General features: G+C 36.1%; 1 protein-coding gene across 5 annotated transcripts in view; it reads right to left on the reverse strand.

Moving 5' to 3' along the window:
- LOC121419788 (deleted in malignant brain tumors 1 protein-like) overlaps positions 1-17,596 on the reverse strand; it is a 32,280-nt gene extending 14,684 nt beyond the window's left edge. For 3 of the 5 annotated variants that reach the window (XM_041614276.1, XM_041614269.1, XM_041614247.1), the window contains exons 1-5: positions 17,428-17,596; positions 5,860-6,165; positions 4,829-5,134; positions 1,088-1,399; positions 51-362 (exon numbers count right to left, since the gene is read on the reverse strand). In XM_041614276.1, coding sequence (XP_041470210.1) covers positions 51-362; positions 1,088-1,399; positions 4,829-5,134; positions 5,860-6,165; positions 17,428-17,521 — 1,330 coding nt within the window. In that variant the 5' untranslated portion in view covers positions 17,522-17,596. The remainder of the gene's footprint in view (positions 1-50; positions 363-1,087; positions 1,400-4,828; positions 5,135-5,859; positions 6,166-17,427) is intronic. The other 2 variants (XM_041614255.1, XM_041614263.1) reach the window with 2 other exon arrangements.
- Positions 17,597-18,369: the final 773 nt, after the last annotated feature.

Below are 18,369 nucleotides of genomic sequence, written 5' to 3' on the forward strand. Positions count from 1 at the left end.
CCTTATTTTATCAACTTCAATCAAAGTATGGGATATAATTCTAGAAATACCTGCTGGTGAACAAGTTACTCCCGCATCCTCCGAGTGTCCACAGTTATGAACGCCGATTCCAGGATTAGAACATTCCAGAAGAGAAGTTTCATCTCCATCACAAGATACATCATCGAGCAGAATTTCACCTGAACCTTCTCCAAAGAAAGCGTTGGTGTTTGCTGTTCCAGACTCAAAGCCGAGACTTTGACAAACAACTGTAGCATCTGTATCATCCCACGAATCATCACACACAGTACCCCATCCTCCGTTGGCGTAAACCTCAACTCTTCCTTCGTTTGAAGCACTTCCATCAACCAGTCGCACTAATTCTAAATGAAAGAGGCACCAAATAAAGAACGGCATGGCATCAAGGGTTCAGGGGAACATTTTATCCTCCATCTTCTAAATATCACTTTTTTTTCTTGTGGGAATACATTACCACTTTCTTTTTTATATTACATCCATCTCATTTCCAGTTAGCAACTAAATTAGTGATAATCGTTTTAACAAAGAGGGCGTCACAAGGGGTGGGGAGCAATTGGACAAGTAATACAAAAAAATATAGCATAATTATAGAACACAACAAGCGATGCGCATCCCCTTAAACGGATGTCTTGCATTTAGATTGAATTACTTCCTGACAATCAAGACCAATTATTTCAGTTCACGCTTCGCGCTGGCATTATGCGACAAGTGGGATACGTATCCTCGTGATGAATTTCTAGAAATGGAGCATCAAAATACATAATTACAATACAAATGCTCTTACAAAATGAATAAATGGAAATGTGTAATTGAAAAAAGACGTATGTAATGTTGTTCCATTCTCTTTTGTGTGAACAGTAGACGTAAGTATTAACAAAAAAAATAACATTTACATAGCGCCCACATTGTTTTATCAGATAAGCTCTCTGTTCATGATTACAAAGGTGAGTTCATTGTCCAGTTAGTTTATAATAGTACATTGGGATTAACTTTGAAATTGTTATTTGCATAAACTATCATCACCTTATTTTTATCAACTTTAAATTATGGCAAACAATTCTGGAAATACCTGCTAATGAACAAGTGACTCCCGCATCCTCAGAGTGTCCACAGTTATGAACGCCGATTCCAGGATTAGAACATTCCAGAAGAGAAGCTTCACTTCCAGTACATGATACATCATCTAGTAGGATATCACCTGAACCTTCTCCGAAGTAAGCGTAAGAGTGTGCTGTTCCTGACCCGAAGCCGAGACTTTGACAAACAACTGTAGCATCTGTATCATCCCACAAATCATCACACACAGTACCCCATCCTCCGTTGGCGTAAACCTCAACTCTTCCTTCGTTTGAAGCACTTCCATCAACCAGTCGCACTAATTCTAAATGAAAGAGGCACCAAATAAAGAACGGCATGGCATCAAGGGTTCAGGGGAACATTTTATCCTCCATCGTCTAGATATCACATTTTTTTCTTGTGGGAATACATTACCACTTTCCTTTTTATATATATAAATATATGTATATAAGATCCATCTTTTTCCATTATTAGTAACACCCTGCTTGTTCATGAAATCATGGACCTATCACAAATAGGTCCATGACGAAATACGGCATATGTCTACGTTCTTGCCCGATAAATTCTGAGATTAAATGTTTTAATTGACTCGGTTTAAACGTATGTTGTCTAAAAGAAATTAACAGAAGGTATTTTGGAAGAATAAATCCAGAATTATGACATAGTATGTCTTACAGAAAGTCAAATGATATTAATGATGTTTTATTTCCCAACAAATTTCATCACATGTTTAAAGTTAATCCAATTAGTATTTATCCTCCTGAACAATTAAAATATTGCAATGATTCCATGTTTGATGACATTGCATCCGATTTGATAATGTTGAAAACATCTACGAATTACCTATTTTCCTTTTAGGTGATTTCAACGCAAGGACAAGGAATGACAGTGAATTATTCAATTCTTGTTATGATTTTAATGACTGTCTCAATGTCTTCTACTTAGATTCATCTGACTTTGTTTCATCTCATTTTCAGAACTTACACTCCAATAATGTCATGAGGAAATCTAGTAACAGTGTTGTCAACGAACATAATGAAGAAATACTTGAAATTTTAAGGATTTTTTAATCTATTCATTGCTAATGGGCGCGTCGGATCATACAAACTATGTGGTTCCCTCACATGTGCTAATGCCAGTACTATAGATTACTGCATTGCTTCTCCTGAACTTTTCAAATTTTTTGACTGATTTCTCTGTTGATGTGTTTGATCCTCTCCTTTCAGACAAATATAATCCAATAGCATTAAAAAGAATTGACCTTAATTTTTGCTGAGAAAGACATCACTCTTGAAGTTACCGATTCGACTGAATCCATTAAATTAAAGTGGAATGTGAATTCAATTAAAACTTTCATTGAAACTTAAGATGAAAGTGTTCTTAAAAAACTGCTTGCAGAAATTAGGCTCTAGGAAGGCGAAAAGAACTTTCAAGAATCTGTTGATCATGTAACTTGCTAAATCAAAAATGTTTATCTCAATGCAGTAAATATGCTAATATATTTCAACTTGTCATAAAAAACAGAACAATGTTAATGGTAAACGCTATGTTAAGCCATGGTTCAATAATAATCAATCGCCTTGCGTTCGAAATATTTTGCGTTAAATAATGTAAGACAAACAAATCCAATGTTGCTCAGATAGAACTCTTGAATCTTATATATATATATATATATATATATATATATATATATATATATATATATATAAAGGCAAATCACTCTGCTAAAACGAATTTCGACTCTAATCTTCATAACAAAATAAGATTTTTTAATAAGAATCAACCAAAGGCTCATTTGAAAATCACAAATTCTGCCAAAGAGATAAATGAAATTAAGATTCCAATAGAAATTGAATCTCTTTATGACCACTTTCAAAATCTCATTCTTGCAGTAATAATATTGAATCTTATGATTCAGAATTTATCGACAATGTTTCTTCAAATAATACAAGTTTAAGTTGTCCCATACTTAGTGAAGAAGCTTCGGAATGAATAAAGCGTTTAAAAAATGGTAAAGCCCATAGTGAAGATATGATTCTTAAGGAATTCTTAAAGTGTAGCACAAGTTATATGTTAGATATAATCACTAATTGTTAAATGTAATTAAAGTGGTATTGTGCCATCAGAACGGACGTTATAGGTTAGATTCGACCACTTTGCAATAAAAAATGGAGATCATCCTAAAACAACAGCCACACACTAACGAACGTAAAGGGCAGCAGCACACGGAAATGTTGTCCACTTCGTTGAGATTTTGTGACCGCTGCATCTGCACAGCCAGGCTGCGTCGCGTCGAAGGTCGATTGAGCAACCAAACTTCCAAAGACAAATTAAAGTTTGAATAAACAGCCACCTATCCACATTTCCCTGGTTTTCTTCAATAATCTTTAAGAAAAATCAGCCAATTGAGGCAAACTGATTGCAATGTTACATCGTTTGGCAGAGAGGAGAGTGCCACCATCGTTTTGCATTAGACCTAACCCAGTAAGTTAGTAGTAGTAGGCCTAAGTGGGGAAGGGGGCTAGATTAGATCGTCTTAATTTCTTAATTGGGGCAGAAAGTTGATTTGATAGACAGCATCCATATCATGGTTTGACCATTGATTCTCTGCAATCAATTTTTGAAGATTTTTTTTTTACGATTTGTTTACCATATTGCAAACTTTCCTGGGCCTGATGGCTTGGGCTTGGCCGGCAGAACGTGTAACTTTACAATTTTTGTTTGAGAAATTTCGAAAGGGAAAGAGCAGTGACTGAACTTGTCATGATTTCATGCTTTTTCTAAAGTGAATTTTAAGGATTTCAGGTCTAACGCTAAGGCTTAACGGTAATTTGTCAACTATATAATCTTCTACATCTAGACTCAAGAAATTTTCCCTGTAGGCATACGGGCTAAAAAAATCCTAAGTACCTAGCCCATGCAGGCTGGCCTTAATTGAACCAAGCTGAATATTGGGGCTTATTGCATGGACTAACCTTCAAATGGTCTAGGAGACTAGGTGTCCTATAGACTGTTTTTAATTTATTTTTATTTTTAAATTTTGCATTGACTATCTCCTACCAACAGGTCGTGCTATAGATCTAGATCTACTTAGATATCCAGTGTGGAACAACATTTTCGACAAACAGCTCGAGGCTTGTCAAAGCTTTTGTCTAGTTAGACTAATAAAGTTAGATCTGATTCTTAGACTCGGGTCTATCGATCACCATGATCAAGATCTAAGTTAGATGTAGACTTCACTTATTATGATTAAAGATCTGAATTTAGAATTTTGGGGGAAAATGATGAAAAACTACCGATAGATGTACGTGAATCACTTTTTTTAACGCCCTTTGCCACTGGCATTGTTGCCGGTTCTAATAAATAAATGAATGAGTCACGGCCTCTGGGCTGTAGATAAATGCTGGTCGATGGGTTGGTCGCCACGTCCTGCTCCGCCTAGCAGAAAGTACCATTGCTAGACCAGGTTGAGATCTAAGCAGACGAAGGAGCTTACGTAGCTTAAGCATAGAGTGATGATGGGTTCAGCGAAGAGCTCAGAAAAAACAAGGTGGTGATATTCTATCCCGAAATGCTTTGCGAGTGGTCACAAAATCGTCTCGGCGCAAATCACCTAATACAGCCGTCTCGTAAAATCGCTGATTTCGTAAAATCGCTGATTACAACAATCACCGATTTGGTAATGCTTTTAGTTTCCTAAAACTTATATTTGTAAAGTTTTAAATATCAATACCTGGTGATGAACAAATGACTCCCGCATCCTCATAGTGTCCACAGTTATGAACGCCGATTCCAGAGTTAGAACATTCCAGAAGAGAAGATTCAGCTCCTGTACATGATACATCATCGAGCAGGATATCACCTGAACCTTGTCCGAAGTAAGCGCTAGGGTATGCTGTTCCAGACCCAAAGCCGAGACTTTGACAAACAACTGTAGCATCTGTATCATCCCACGAATCATCACACACAGTACCCCATCCTCCGTTGGCGTAGACCTCAACCCTTCCTTCGTTTGAAGCACTTCCGTCAACCAATCGCACTAATTAAAATTGAAAGAGGCACAATAAAGAAAGACATTACATCGAGGGTCCAGGGGCACATTTATCATCCATCTTCTAAATATCCCCTAAATGTTTTTTTTTCTTTAGGGAATGCATGCCACTTTCTCTTTTATATAATTCCCTTATCAATTCCAGCTAGTGATTAAATTAGTGACAATCGTTTCAACAAATAGGGCGTCACATGGGGGAGGGGGGACAATTGGACAGAACACAACGTCGGCCTTATGCCAAAAGGGCCTTAACCCGATTTTAGGGGTTCTAAATATTTTATAATAAATTTAACACATTTCATGTAAAACTTAATAACTTAACACGTTTATCGAAATTGGCTTCAAAAGCAAAAAAACGACCACAAACTGTTGATTATTAGAGAGGCCAAAACCTTTAAACGCCATTATCTCGGAATGGCCAAAAGCAGTTAAGGCCCTTTTGGCATAAGGCCGACGACAATAAGTCATGCGCATCCCCCAAAACGGATGTCTTGCATTTAGATTCATTTACTGACAATTAGGACCAATAATACATTTCCTAGATGTAAAATATTACTACCCCCCCCCCTTCGGATCATGCACGTTGAGTTAGTTTATAACAGTACATTGGGGATTATTTTGGACATATTATAATGGCTAATCTGTAATTGATTGAATAAACTATTATCTTATTTTTATCAACTTTAAATCATGGAAAATAATTCCGGAAATACCTGCTAATGAACAAGTGACTCCCGCATCCTCAAAATGTAGACAGTTGTGAGTGCCGATTCCAGCATTAGAACATTCCAGAAGAGAAGCTTCACTTCCAGTACAAGATACATCATCTAGCAGGATATCACCCGAACCTTCTCCGAAGTAAGATAATGAGTGCGCTATTCCAGGACCAAAGCCGAGACTTTGACAAACAACTGTAGCATCTGTATCATCCCACGAGTCATCACACACAGTACCCCATCCTCCGTTGGCGTAGACCTCAACTCTTCCTTCGTTTGAAGCACTTCCATCAACAAGTCTCACTAAATGAAACATTGAACAGGTAACAGGTAATCGGTGCAAAAATACAAACTCGAAATGTTCATTAAATGGAATTAAAAAAAGAATTTTAAAAAGTAATGGCTGACGGGGAGGCCTATTTTGCACACTGGTTCACACAATAGCAGGGTGATGAAATTTTAGCTTTCGAAGTATAACAACAGTTTCGAGGTGGCAAACATTACCTTGAACATGTTGAATATATGTTTAGCAACCATATTCCACCGTGTTATTTACACTTCCTTTTCCAAGGCCTTTCCCATATTTTGACATCTGAAGCATTTGTTTACCACTGACCCAATCAACGGATTTAACCAGCCACAGTAACACTTACTAATAAGCACGTTTAACAAAGCAACTACAGTGTATAATCATGATAATACTGAAGTCAATAACTGGTTGTAATATTTGACTGAAAATGCTCTAAAAATGATCAGTATGAAACTTAACCCGGAACTTAACACACTGCAAATAGTCCGATGTTGATTCAACACCAGCCCGGAATCTATATAATGTCCACACCAGAGAAGTGTTGAAACAACACCAGTTTGGAATCAAACCGATGCTTTTTTAATACTAATTTATGTTGTATAAACACCTATCTGGTGTTAGACCAAAACGAAACTGGTGTTGTTTAACATTTCTCTGGTGTGGACATAACCAATTCCGCATACATTCGTAATTCCGAAGCTTCGTAATTCCGAAGGTTCGGTTATTCGGAAGGTTCGTATTTCCGAAGGTTCGTAATTCCGAAGGTTCGTCAATCCGAAAACGAAATAAGGTTCGTAATTCCGAAGGTTCGTTAATCCGAAAACGAAATAAGGTTCGTAATTCCGAAGGTTCGTTAATCCGAAAACGAAATAAGGTTCGTTAATCCGAAAATTAAATAAGGTTCGTATTTCCGAAAATGAAAATAATTCATTTTGGTAACAAAAACGATGTTGTCATTACAAGATTACACGATATTATGCAATGATAGTAATAACGATCGATGATACATGCGTGTGTTGGGGCCAAAGCATGTATTTCATTAAGAATGACGCCCTGATCAAGCATAGGCTAATTTCGATTTTATTTGAGCAATTGCTGCCTATAAGCAAATGCTTTAATTAAAGATGCAGGGGATCAAGTGTGTTGGGAGCGTGCGAGCAACCTCTAGATAATAGGATTTGTATTGGAGGGGATGTCATTTTTAATAACAGCTTCTGCTGGTAATAAAAATAAAAATAATACGAGAAATGATCCTTGTGAGATGTTGAAAGCGCGAATCGCAAGCTGAAACTAGTAGACATTTCATGTAACAAGACGTGAAGTGAGCATTCGGAGCATTTTTTGTAATCGTGAGAAAGATGTGTATCTTTCTAAAGAATTAATGCAAGGGCGAGCTGTAATTTGTTTATATACTGACCTGGGGCCCGTTGCATGAAACTTTTTACCTGAGAAAACTCAGGTTGTTTTTACAGGAGTTTTTGCCCTGTGCTAAAGTCAATGGCGGAAATCAGACTAACCTTAGTTTTCAGTTTTTACCAGAGTTTTCTCAGGTAAAAAGTTTTATGCAACAGGCTTCAGAAAGTAATCTTTTAAGGACTGCATTTAGTGACTCATGAATAGAATATATATCTCACGAACTAAATAATGAGAGCGCGAACCGCAAGCTTAAAATTTGTGATATTCCAACCTGAAAACTGGACATTTCATACTTCTTTTTTTGTAACCAGGAATAGAATGAGTTGCTCAATAAAAAATAATTGATGCGAGCGAGAAACGAGAGCCAAATTTTTCCGACTTTCCAACCTGAAAACTGGACATTCTACGTGTTCTAAGCATTCTTGTAAAAACAAAACAATAATAGCTGGGAGAATAGTTTTCAGAACTGAAGTGGCTTCCCTGGGTAAATGATATCTATATCAATATTATCATTTTAGGCCCACATGAAATTTCCAAAAGTTTGAGCACGTGATTCGCTCGCAACATCTCACAAGGATGCCCTTTTAACAGTAATTGACCAAAAAGGTGAATTGACATCTTCAGATTTGACTTTTCCCCAAAACCGCTTGCTCTCTACGCTCGCAGAAATGAAACGTAAATATATAACTTTAGTGATCACTTAAAAAATTGTGCTCAATTTAGTTACTACAAAACACACAACCTCTTTACACAGATGATAATCTAATGGTGAAAATATCCGTTTGCACCAAATTGCCCCTATTGGCCCCCCTTTTTTGCTTTGCCCCCCCCCAAAAAAAAAAAAAAAAAAAAACGTTCCGCCGCCATTGGCTAAAACACGCATCGTCTTCATGGCTAACTGCAAAAAGTTCTTAAAATGTCCCCTTTAGATCAGGTCAGAGCTTATATATTTAAAAATTCTGTTCGCGCTTCTTGCTAGCAGTTATTATCTAAATTTAGTTACATATAGGCATCTCGCTTTGAAGATCACAAACATATTGCCCATCATATTAACAAAAATATATAGCTCGCGCTCGCATTATTTAAAAAGGGTTTATCGTGTTATTACAGTCATATTTACTTTATTTTATAAGGATAAAGCTAATTATTGACTGTTAGGACTACCCTTTCAAAGAAACCAAAAAAATCAACTTTAAACTGCCGATCAAGGAAAATATGGCTAAAACAAATTGCCCCCCCCCCCCTCTATTTGACGAAAGTTGGATCCGCCGGGATGGAGGCAGGGGGCATCAAAAATGAAATAAAAAACGGGAATTAATATTTTCCAAAATGGGAAAGTTCCTTTTTCAAAAATAAATATGCCGTTTTTCATGTTTTTTTCGAAATAAAATACTCTTTTTAAAGTATACAAGTTAAGTTAAGTTTTCAGGCTGGAATATTGAAAAATTTCAGCTTGCGCTTCGCACTCTCATTCGATTGGTGAAATATGCATCCTAAAGAGGTCACTAAATGCTTTTTTTAACATGTTCCTTTTCTGGTCAGTATGTTTAAGCTTGCGTTTTGCGCTCGTGTTAATTCTTTAGTTAGATGCACATCTTTTTAATGACAGCAGAAATCTGCTCGGATTTTTAAAAACTAATTTTCATTTATTCAAATAACCTAAAGTTTTAGCTTGTGATTCACGCTCGCAAAATTACACCTCGCAATAATGCCATTCTAAGAATAATTGACCACAAAAAACGTTATACAACTTCACCTTTGAATTTGTTTTACCAAGCCGCTCGCTCATTATATTCTCTCCCGAAAAATAAAGCCTAAATATACATTTTGCCATAATAAGAAGTCACTTCAAAAAAGTTTTTCTCTACTTAATCACTATCAAACACACAATGACTTCAAGCAGATGATAATCTTAAGGTGAAAATATCACCAAAGTGCACATTTTGACGTATGAGTTTAATTTTTTGGCTTTACAACCAACGAAAATTCGTTCGGCCGCCCTTGCCTTCCCATCCTCATATGATAATTGAACGGCAACAGTGTCCCCCGCCCCCTCCCCTTGCCTCTGCCTATGCTTTCCCGGTTTTCATTTTTCGGATTAACGAACATTATTTTGTTTTAGGATTAACGAACCTTATTTTGTTTTAGGATTAACGAACATTATTTCTTTTTCGGATTAACGAACCTTCGGAAAAACGAACCTTATTTCGTTTTCGGATCAACGAACCTTCGGAATAACGAACCTTTTTCCGTTTTCGGATTAACGAACCTTCGGAACAACGAACCTTATTTCGTTTTCGGATTATCGAACCTTCGGAATAAAGAATCGTCGGAATTACGCCACAAATGTTCGGATTAACGAACCCTTTTTCGTTTTCGGATTAACGAACATCGAGGTATAGGCAATTTACGTGTTTCGGAATTACGAACCTTCGGAATAAAGAACCTTCGGAATTACGAAGCTTCGGAATTACGAAGTGTAACCATAAATTCCGGGCTGGTGTTAAATCAACACCGGAGTTTTTTCAGTGCAGAAACTTATCAATATATGTCCCCTATGCACAACTATGTTTAAATGCAGTCTCGGTGAGTACAATGACACAAGTCAAACAAACCATGGAAGAACAATAAAACTGTTCACATCAAAATTCGGGTGACTCGTGAACCGTAAATAGGCGACGAGACGCCGGCTATATAATAGATAAAGACACACTATTGCAGGCCGCTGACCATGTGTAAAAGGGGATATAATCCACTTCCATTATTTATTTATTTATTTAGTCTTTTCTACATGTCATGAAAATGTACAAAATGTGACCATCACAAAAGTAAATACATTAAATTTTTACATTAAAAGATGTATGATTATGATCATTTACATATTATGAAGGTGGCAGACACGCAGAGGTATGACAATTTAAGCAGATGCTTGAGCCGTTGTTACTGATTAATATTATTGTTGCACGCTGAAGCAGTATTGCCAGTTGGGGATTTCCATCCCCAAATTTTGAATTTAGAAGCCTTTGGGGATTTAGATAAATTCTGGGATTTTCTGACCATTTTCAGGGATTTTTAAAAAAAGATTTTGGTGAAAAGCAGTGAAATTCGCTTTTTCTAAGTAATATAACGCCAAAAGTTCAAGACTGTAGACTATGCAGCGCTTAGAAACATTTGTATTAAGCGCTATATAAATGTTGCATCGTATCTCTACGTATACGATCTACTGTAGATAGTTAATTCATGTAATGTACTTGAGCGCATAATTATCTTACGCGATTCAGTCGATGAATTTAGAATTTGTACAATATAATGGTAGTGTTGCCAAGCGACATCGATTGCATCGAAACCTTAAAAAAAAGAATCTTTGTGATTTGGGTTTCAATTTGGGGATTTTTCAAATGCCTTTTGAGGATTTCCTTCAGCTTGAACCTGGAAACACCTGCGTGAATGCGACTCACGAGCCGGCTTCAAACTCCTGACACATGTGTCAGAGGTCTAAGGATAACGACAAACGCTTGAGTGAGCATCACTTCCTTATATAAAGTTTTGTAAAATATGACTTACGCAAAGAATAGGAAATAATTATAATATAAGGGAATGAAAGCCAACCTTGATATTTCTGTTAATCGAAATTCTTATTATAGAAACGTACTGATATCGGTTTCTTCATTTATAGCGATTTCCTAAGCGGAATAGAAAGTATATAATGATTTCGGGTGACGAGGCAAGCTGGATTTACCCACTACCTCTCTTCAGGAAAGATAGCTACATCCAGCTAGCTTGCCTCGTCATAGTTTGTCCATCACCTTTACCAACACGGAGATTATTTTTTTATTATTACTTAAAGGTCAAGTCCACCTCAGAAAAATGTTGATTTGAATCAATAGAGAAAACTCAGACAAGCACAATGCTGAAAATTTAATCAAAATCGGATGTAAAATAAGAAAGTTATGACATTTCAAAGTTTCGCTTATTTTTAACAAAATAGTAATATGAACGAGCCAGTTACATCCAAATGAGCGAGTTGATGATGTCACTCACTCACTATTTCTTTTGCTTTTTATTGTTTGAATTATACAATATTTCAATTTTTACGAATTTGATGATAAGGACCTCCTTGCCTGAAGCACAAAATGTGGAATTCCACGTGTTCAGGGAGGAATGACACTTCATTTCACATGACAATGACGAGAAAATTAAAATATTTCATATTTCACAAAATAAAATACAAAAGAAATAGTGAGTGAGTGATGTCATCAGTTTCCTCATTTGCATAGAGACCGAGATGTGCATATAACTGTTTTGTGAAATGAAGCGGAACTTTAAAATGCCATAACTTTCTTATTTTACATCCGATTTTGATGAATTTTTCAGTGTTATGCTTGTTGAATTTTTCTTTTTTTATTCAAATCAAGTTTTTGTTTGGGTGGACTTGTCCTTTAAATACATGCTTGGGAAAGCGTGTAAACAATTGTGAAATTAGGTATGAAATGAAAAAAAACCTTATCAAATGTCAAGACGTATACAAGAATTAGGTAAAAGTGTCTGAAATGAACTTTTGTTTACGTCAAGATTCATTTCGCTTTATACCCTCAGACCCCCCTGGCACAAACAACCTGTCGTTATGTTTACCCATGCTAAGTTTTCGTTACAAATTAATTTGTTGAAACTAGTTTGTGTCTGTCTTATTTTCGTGGATATTGTTACAAAATGTAAAGCAAATTGAGTTTGGCTAATCGCCTTCTTCTTTGCCAGCGCATGAAAATCATCATTTTTGCGCAAACCAATTTTCCCGATGTTTGGAGAGTACGCATACAAGAATGTCATTCTGTCAATAATCATACTTTCATCTGATAGAAGAGGCCAAAAACCGAAGATAAGAATATATATGTGACCAGCAACCCCATAACCAACAAAAAGTCACCGAGGAAGGGTCCTGTAAATATATTGCTTAACAATATAATGTCTTCAAAAAATAAATAAGGAAATTGGCCAATAGCTGAAAGCATAGTTCCTTCACCATACTGTCAAAATTTGAAATCGCGTAATAACATTATAAAATATAGGATGTTGACACTATTTTTTTCCTAGACAACTTAGACGTTTCATATAAAGACTACAAAGCGTGCACATTAATGTTTGATTTAACCCCGAACTTAAAGAAACTTGTTTTGCCATATTTCTGAGGCTCTCACTGAATACCAAAATATGGGATTATTCCGGTAAATTTTCGAGCAGGAATTGTTTATAGACATCGGTTTATTTAGTCAGTAAGGGACGCAACATAAGATATCCCGGGGGGGGGGGGTGGCAGTTCCTTTTTTTTTAAATTGACTTGCTCTATGAGCAAAACAAAAATGACTCACCATCAGAGTAAAAAAAATGGTGCACTGACAAATCATCTGTTATGATAGGTGTAGAAAAAAAACCTTTTCTCAATGGAATAAGGGAAAAAAATACTCGAAGGACAAAGGTAAAAAAATGTATCAACCCAATCTTCCAGCTCCCTCCCCTTGGGTATCTAATCATGCTAATGGTGCGTCCCTAAAGGGCCTGTAAGTCTAAACTCGTCGAACTCTCGGCAAATATCGCTAAAAAAAAACTTCCGGTATCAGCGCTTATCGCTAATAGGTCCATGCTAGCATAGAGGGAAGAGGTCTTGGCAGCAATCATAACGAGGTGAGTTCGAATCTCAAGCAAGGTAAGCAACATTTAAGAATCCATAGAAAGTTATCTTTTGTTATTTTTGGAGGGGGTACATAATGGAACTCTCCCTAATTTGCACCTTTCCAAAAAGGTACAAAGTTGTACCTTAAACGTGCGCCCAGTGTGACATTCTGGTCTGCAAAGTTGGAAAGTTGAACCTATTTTCTTAGTGTCTTGTTTATGCCCAATGCTCAAACAATCATTGTTTAAACTATTCAAAAAAAACAAAAGTTTTAAAAAACTTGTTTAAAAAGTTTGAATAACTTGTCATGCTTAAACAACTTGCTATTTTTTCCGTGTATAGTTGATGTCACACAAAAAACTTTTTCCGAAATTCAACAGGCAATTTATTTGGAAAAATCATGATAAATCAGACTCAGAGCGCCGAGCTAATCGACAGTGACAGTGATGATGTACATTGATGATAAAAAAAATTAAGATTCTGTACGTATTCAAAATTCATGTGGTTCATGATCAAATTTCAATATTAAAGGTCAACTCCAACCCTGAAAAATGTTTATTTGAATAAGAAGAAGAAAATCAAACAAGCTTAATGCTGAAAAATTCATCAAAATCGGAAGTAAAAAATAAGAAAGTTATGACATTTTAAACTTTCACCAATTTGTTATATGAACAACTCAGGGATATGCAAATGAGACAGTCAATGGTGTCCATCACTTACTATTTTCCATGTGTTTTTTTATTATTATAAAATATTTCAATTTGTACAGATTTGATAAAAAGGACCTAACTGATTGCACCACAAAATGGTAATTAAACATGTTCAGGGGTGCGGGGGTGGGAGATTTTGTTTCTCACAATGAGAATATTGAAATATTTCGTATTTCATACAATGAAATACAAAAAAAAGGTGAGCGGGTGATGTCATCAATCCTTTCATTTGCATGCCAACCAGGATGTGCATATCACTCTTTTGTGAAATGAAGTGAAACTGTTGTAACTTTCTTATTTTTCATTCGATTTTGATGAAATTTACAGTGATAAGATTGTTTTATTTTCTCTTTTTTTATTCAAATTAACTCTTGGTGGGGTGGACTTGTCCTTTAAACTTGTTTAAACTGACAAAAATGGGCAATATACTTAGGTTTTGTTCCAACAGTAGCTAAATGGATGAAAAATATTATACAAAAAAAATAAAAAACCCATTATGAATGCTAATTTTTTGAAAAAAAATTATTTAATTAATCTAGGATGATAGCACTATCATATAATATCAAAATGAAACAACAATGGATAAGGGAAAAGTGGTGAATTAACAAAAAAATTGATTTACAGAAAAATGCCTGGTGAATTTATTTCCATTTGGAATAAAACTCTTCAAATGAAAATGCACTTTACTGCATTTATATCACATGCGTGGGGGCTGTTCTCTCCATTGATGGGCTTTTGCTATAATTTTAACCAATATATATATATATATATCCGGGGCCCGGATTATTTTTTTTATCCACATTTTCCTCGATCGGCGGCTTGAAATTAATTTTTGTTTTTTGAAAGGGTAGACCTAATAGTCACTTTTGAGCATTATTCTTATAAATCAACATAAATACATCATACTCTCATAAGCCTTATTTGAAAAGTGCGAGCGCGAAGCGCGAGTTATTTCTTTATTTCATGTACTTTGTCCTAAAATTTTAACATTCTGGGCAATGTTTGTGATCCTAAACGAGATGTGTATCCAACTTAATAATTACTGGAAGCGCGAAGCGAGAGCAAACATTTTTTTATATACGTTTTGATCTGATCAAAAAGGGATTTGTTATTGGCTGCTTTTGACATTTCTAGCTGAAGAACGGAAATTCTAATCACTTTTTGTAATCGTGTAAAGGATAAGTATTCAACTAAACAACTGATGCGAGCGCTAAGCGCAAGCGGAAAAAAAACCTAGATTTACATCTAAATGGCCGGGAAACTCTTCATATTTTGTAAATCATAAAAATTAGTAATTGGATATTTTTAACGTATCTTTTCAACAACAGAAAAAAATGTGATATTATTTACCGTGTTTACACACTGTTAAAAAACCCGTGATTTTACAGAGAAATAAAAGAAGATTTTGCAGAAAGCAATTACAGAATCATTCTGTAAATTCATAAAACATGATTTTTTCCTGCAATTTAACAGAACAGGTCTGTTTAAAAAGGTGAAAAGACTGTTTTATTCAAGGAAATTTGTAAGATGCCATACACCAAATACCAATTTCCTGTAAGATTACGCAATCTGTTAAGATTACAGGTGTTCTCGAGACTCTGCTGCAGGAACTTCTTTTATTTTAAGGATAAATTTTCTAACAGTGCATGTGATCGGCTTTGTGTTCAGAACCGCGAGCCGATGCAGAATCACCTTTTGGGTTTACCTTACACCGCGTTTACATCGGTTCGCGGTTCAGGGGAACGTTTTATCCGACAAGTCCTGTTTTGTCCGACAGTTACCATATTAACAGTGTCTCTCAGCCAATCAAAATCAAGGAAAGATGTCAGATCTGACAACTTATCGGACAAAAATGTTGATGAAACGCTCCCCAGAATCGGCTTTTGGTGCAAAAACCTGAAATGATCCGCGCACCAACAATATACGTCATAATAAAGACAACGCTGGATCCGTGCGCTTACGAGAACGTCATACTGGTAAAGTAAATGAAATGCGCGCCAATTGCCCATGCAGAATTGTTTACAAGCCGATTCTGCATCAGCTCGCGGTTCTGAACCTACTACTTTGGTGGTGCAAAATTACCGATTCTGAACCGAGAGCCGATGCAAGTTAATCGCGTTTACACGCTATGAAAAAGCCGATGCAAAAGCCGCCACATGTAAACACGGTAATTGTGACCTGAAACTGGATAATAATGATTTAAATAGAGAACAAGCAGCGCACCTGAAATAAACATGCGCGGGCTTGTTTTAGATTTCGACCTAGAATCTGGGCATTCTAAATGCCATTTCTATCATGAAAATCACTGAAGCTCATTTAATATTCCGATATGAAAAGTGGTCAATCCAAGCTCTGTATTTCAAGCACTTTGTAGGAAATTTGTGAGATGGATACGGATCACAGTTAAAAAAGAGCCAATATGTTTTATTATTATTACTATGAGGTTTAACATAGGACCGGAACATTCTTAGAATATTATGACATCATATGAAAATGATGACTATCTTCCTATTTCTCTTCATAAGCGCAAGATGAAATTTGTCAAAATTCCATTCTGGACAAAAGGACAATTTGATTATCAAATTAATATATTATTTATTAATCTAATAAGCCTATTGAGAACACGAAATCTGTTAATGTATTATGGCCTGAAAACTGGACATTTAAAGCACTTTGTAATAATGAATAAGATGCATGAGTTTCAACAATCAATGCGAGCGCAAATCGCGAAACAAAATTTTTGCTACACTGCCATAAAATGGGGATTTCAAGTAGTTTGTTACAGAATTAATACTGAGACATACATAACTCACCAATCAAAATGCGAACGTGCAGCGCTAGCTGATATGTTTTGACAATCTGACCTGAATAGGGATGTTTTGAGAACTTTATGGAATACAGGAAAATAACAAAATAGGTACCTGGCAAATCAATTTTTTTACAAAGCACGTTTTAACAATGAATTAGTTCATCAAACAAAATAACGAAAGTTCGATTTCCGAGCTGATAATTGTTTTGTAAATTGACTTCAAAATTTTATATTTTAAGCTGTAAATCACCTAAGAGGCAATGCGAGCGCGAAGCGCTAGAGAAAATCTTAAATAGTGACATGATTTTTTTCCAAGTCTTCCCCTCATCTTATTTTATTCATTCGTCTTTCTCCTCCCATATTCCTCCCTTTTTTCTTCTATCTTTTCCCTTCTATTTTCTCTCCCACCTTTTTTTTCCTTTTTTTTAGCTCCGTTAATATGGGGGCCCGGGCCCCTCGGCCACCCTGGAGGATATTGCTTTGATAAAACAGCAGGCGAACTTCCCCTTCAATTATCAGCTTTCGAAGATGAATCTACATGTAGTACGCTCCCCCCCCCCCCCCCCGCCTCTCACGCATGCGTCTCGATCCATCCGTCTCAAATACACGAGTGTTAATTAAAGACATAGTGAATTAATATTAATTTACTTACCATCACCTTCAGTCTGTGCTCTGGCTGATGTTGCCAAAAAGCACAGGACTAGATAAACTGCAAACTTCATTTTGATGTTGAGATGACACCACATGTAGAGACTAAAGAGAAGACCTCCGTAGTGTTTCTCTCTCGATGAATGCCAACTATGACAACCTCACGAGCCGAACGCGTCATTTTATATTCTTGGCGGTTCTTCCAGAAAACCGTAAGATCCAGACTCTCGCAAAACACTTGCCTCTTGCGATCAAGATTAAGAGCTACCAGCATGCTTGTGCGGATATGGCAGAAGTGAAATCATGTTTCGAGGACGAAAGGGCGTCCCAGAGGTGTAAAACACTTGAAATTGATATAAGTATCTGCAAGGTGAGCCCGGGCCTGGAGTCTTAAAAATAAAAAAAAATGAAAAGTAAAGTTCACTTTTTGCTAACATGATTTGACTACACATGTACCACGACCATCTATCCAGCATTGACAGTGTCAATTCAACGCAAAATAATTCCATGGTCTAGTTGTTACAAGCTACCGGCATTTAATCAAAAGGCTACTGGTTCCATTTCCGGTACAATACAAATTATTGTTACGACTTGCTATATTACTTAAAGTGATTGGTTAACATTGGTTTGACTTTTTAAAAATCTGAGATAGAAGGTCACACTTGTCACCTGTGTCTGTGATATGTTACAAAAATGAAGCCAAGAAAGGATTGTGTCAAAAAATAATTATTTAGTGCGTCAAAAATTGAAATATAAAGTGACCGGAAACACCATCTTAATTTCATTCTATACACTTATGTGTACTATTTTGGCGTCTATAAGACGCCTATTTACAAAATCAGGGTTTGCCTTGTAGTTTTAGCTTTTCATTCTCAATAAAGGTTGTTTTCAGGGTTTATTAGTTCTAATACATGCACTTGTACACATGTTTCATCTTGGTTTGAGA

Source organism: Lytechinus variegatus, chromosome 1 (assembly GCF_018143015.1).
Source record: "Lytechinus variegatus isolate NC3 chromosome 1, Lvar_3.0, whole genome shotgun sequence".
NCBI lineage: Eukaryota > Metazoa > Echinodermata > Echinoidea > Temnopleuroida > Toxopneustidae > Lytechinus > Lytechinus variegatus.